The 3829-nt window shown below is 46.2% G+C and overlaps 1 protein-coding gene across 1 annotated transcript; it reads left to right on the forward strand.

Moving 5' to 3' along the window:
- The first annotated feature begins 903 nt into the window (after positions 1–903).
- On the forward strand, positions 904–1599 carry LOC126787100 (uncharacterized). The gene has a single exon (XM_050513032.1). It carries the CDS (start codon positions 904–906, stop codon positions 1597–1599), a length of 696 nt encoding a protein of 231 aa, XP_050368989.1.
- The last annotated feature ends 2230 nt before the right edge of the window (positions 1600–3829 follow it).

Raw genomic sequence — 3829 nt, forward strand, 5'->3', positions numbered from 1 at the left:
GGTATTAGGTGATTCTCTCCTAGTCATTAACCAACTCAAGGGGGTTTACAAGTGCAACAACTTTACATTACTCCCTTTTTAGGAACGAGCGTCAGAATTGTTAGACCAATTTGCCGATATGGTGCTTGATTATATTCCTCGCAAACGAAATTTCGCTACCAATGAATTAGCACAGCTGGCTACAGGCATTCAACTGGCGGATGGCGTTCGTGAAATAATTTTGAAGGTTCAGAGACGCACATTACCTTCCGTTATGGGAAGGAAGGAGGTTAACGATGAATGGTTGGTGGCTATTGTCGATACTATCGATGAGGATTCGCGGCAGCCAATCATCCAGTACCTGACTGATCCTTCCGCACCGGTGGACAAGAGGGTTAGGTATTTCGATACTAACTACGTCCTTCGAGGCGGTGAGCTATTGCGCAGGGCAGAAGATGGTTTGTACCTACGATGCATCTATGGAGCAGAGGCTAAGAGGTGTTTGCGAGAGGTTCATTGTGGCAATTGTGGTTCTCACTAGGCTGGTCCAAAGATGTGATGGCTTATTCGCCGATATGGTTTTTATTGGCCTACCATGCTCAAGGACTGCATCAGCTTCGCACAGGGTTGCATCGAATGTCAAATGCATGGACCAGTCCAGCATGTGCCTGACGTGCCTCTGCAACCAATCATTAAACCTTGGCCGGGTCGCGGCTGGGCTTTAGACTTTATTGGGGAGATTCATCTCAATTCGTCCCTACAGCACAAGCACATTCTCTTGGCTACAGATTTCTTCACCAAATGGGTCGAGGCCATACCAGTCAAGACGACGTCTTCAGAGGTGATCACGGACTTCATCTTCAAATATATTATCACCAGGTATGGTATCCCAGAATGTTTGGTTGTAGACAGGGGGCAGGTTTCATGGCTGAGAGGACCCAGAAGTTCTTAGCTGGCTATGGGATCAAGTTTCTGCATTCCAGTCCCTATTATGCTCAAGCGAATGGCCAGGCAGAGGCTAGCAACCGCGTCATTCTGTCTATACTCAAGCGAATGTTAGATGCCAATCCGCGATCGTGGCACCTAGAGTTGGATCACACATTGTGGGCTTACAGAACTTCCAAGCGTACTCCAACTGGTACTACCCCCTATGCATTGATGTATGGCCATGATGCGGTCCTTCATATGGAAATTAATGTTCAGTCGTTGCGGGTTCGCGAACAGCACCAGCTGATTGGGGAAGACTATGTTCAAGCTATGTTTCAAGAACATGACGACTTGGACTTTCGCCGGATGGAAGCTCTTGATAGCCTTATTGCTGAAAAGAAAACGATAGCACGACTTTATGACAAACGAACGCGAGGACGCATCTTTGGAGTTGGTGACTTAGTTTGGAAGGTTTGTTTGCCTTTTGGTGAACGAGTTGATGGTCGCGGTAAATGGTCTGCTAAATGGGAAGGTCCTTATGTGATTGATCGAGTAATGGGCAAAGGCGCCTACTACCTTCGCGATACTGACGGGAATGCTCATCGCAATCCCATGAATGGTCGCCATCTTAAGAAATACTTTCCTAGTGTTTGGGAATATAAAGATCCACCGACTGCGGTGCAAGCAATATAGCGAGGGTTTGTCTAGTGTTTTCTTGGACTATATTCTTCCAACCAAGTAAAAAGGGGGGCAACACCATGGATACTCAGAGCAATCGCGAATTCAGACATTTTTGCCCGGTCGCGAACGATCTAATCCATGAGTTCGCGAACCCAAATTTTTTTTCGAACCTAGTGAGTTTCTGAAACTTTTTGAGTTTCTTACTTGTGCTCCGGCATTTTGTGTAATACATTGGACCAATATTTGTGGTCTAGCATGGGTTATAACTTTGGTTATGCAGCAATGAAACAATAACAAGTGTTTTTATTAAACAAGTTGTGTTTTATTCATATGGCTTTGTGGCCAGAAACTTTATACAAGACCTATACTATTACATGTGAGCCTTACAAGCTCTGATACCATCTATACTAGGTGGCTTCGCGATGCTTCATGTTCATCCCACCACTTGAGATTAAACTGCACCAGTTAAGGACCGATTGGAACTAGCTTGTTGCCAAATATAGGTTCTAATTGGAAAACTGGTGGTAGCATGAGGGATCCTGAGCCTTGGTTTGCAGCATTCACCTGATCTTCCTTCAAAGAAGAAAGATTGGAGGATATTTCAAATGGGAGGTACAACAGCTGGCGTTGCGTATCAAAAGAGGTACGCAACGAGTATGCTGTACCTATTGGCTCTGGTCCCGGACTAGGCAGCTTGCTTCTCGATGCTCGGCGACTAAACATTGATGAATAGGCCGCGGGAAGGGCTGCCTTTTCCTCTCTTACTTGTAATCCTCCACTAGGAACAACCCTTAATGCAGGGTAGATCCCCGGTGTGGAACTACAAAGAAGGGAGGATGTGAGGGTGGAATAAGACTCCCACCTCACATTTGAGGGTAAAATAAGACTCTCACGAAGTGCTACTGAGTTGGCAAATCTGGGGGATAAAACTTAAGAAACCGAAGGGGTTTCGAAGGAGGAAATGGAATCGACATGGTTGGAGGCTGCGGGAGAAAGTGTGGTGAGTTCTTTCCTTAGGATTTCATTTTATAACAGAAGGAACTTGGATTCAAGGGTTGAGATTAAAGATGTAGATTTGGAGATCACACCCGGGATTAATTGCAGCAATAATGGTCAATCTGAAACGGTTTGTGCGTTTTCCAGTATTGATTGCTCCGGTTTACGAGGGTTTGCATGCGAACGTACCCGTTGACGAATGGAGTTGGGCTCAGGTCATGGGCCGGTAGTTGGGTTGTGAACGAATCGAAGAAGAAAGGTGAGTAGGAGGTGCAGATAAAGATAAGTTACAACTCTTACTATTGAAATGCATAACTTGTTCAAGTTACAGTTTATGCCCAACAAGGCGAATATCTAAGAGAAGCTTTCCATAGTCGTTGGCTTTGTCACATATTAGATTGTTGAGCTTTCTTTCTTCAGCATCAGAGACCGCCAGTTGCCTTTTGCGCTCTTGTATTTGGGGCACAACACTTCTTATCTCCTCCTTCATAGCCTTGAGCTCCCTAGCTTGCTCACCTTCAAGCTCTGCTAGTTGTTGCCGTAATGCACTAATTTGTTGCGCGCGGCTGATCTTGGCATGATGAAGTTTGGTCCTAAGTTGAGCAGGGCGTTGTGTAACGAATTGTCTGGCGTCAGCATTGTGTTGGGATAGACTCTGAGCTTGACTCCTCAGGATGTGGCATTCTGCCATAAGGCCCAGAATAGTGTTCAGTGCCTGTTCAGCATTCGCGACTAGGCTAGGATCAGGTGAGTGAAGCTTCAGGTAGCGAAGGGCGTCTTTCACCTTAGCCAGACAAACTGGATCAATTAGGTCTTCAGAAGATAGCTCAGCGAGTTGTGCTCGGGTCTGGACAAGTTCTTGAGACTCTATAGACATTAAGGGGCTGGCCGGACCTAGCATGTCATCCAGAAGATCTTCCACAGAAGGACTAGGATAATTCCCGGTTGGATCGACAGCGGTTGTAGGTCCAAAGGTCCCAACTGTTGGCACAATTGGCAGGCTGGAAGTAGTCGCGATTGCTACAACCTATAGAGAATAAAGAACAATTAGTAAAACAGCTAAGTGTTTACAAAGAAAGGGAGAGATGCATAAACCAAGAGGTGGTTAAAGGTATTACCCCATCAGAATGAGGAGAGGGAGCCTCGCTTCCTAGAGGAGGTTGCGGTGCGTCAGCAGGGCTCGCTGGGTCCACAGTCGTGAAGGGATGCTCCACATCTTCATCTGCTAGGTTGGAGTTGGTCACGT

Source organism: Argentina anserina, chromosome 3 (genome assembly GCF_933775445.1).
Source record: "Argentina anserina chromosome 3, drPotAnse1.1, whole genome shotgun sequence".
Classification (NCBI taxonomy): domain Eukaryota; kingdom Viridiplantae; phylum Streptophyta; class Magnoliopsida; order Rosales; family Rosaceae; genus Argentina; species Argentina anserina.

Bases quoted from the DNA above. Each gene is read 5' to 3' on its own strand.
- LOC126787100 (XM_050513032.1), top strand. From the start codon at position 904: ATGGCTGAGAGGACCCAGAAGTTCTTAGCTGGCTATGGGATCAAGTTT.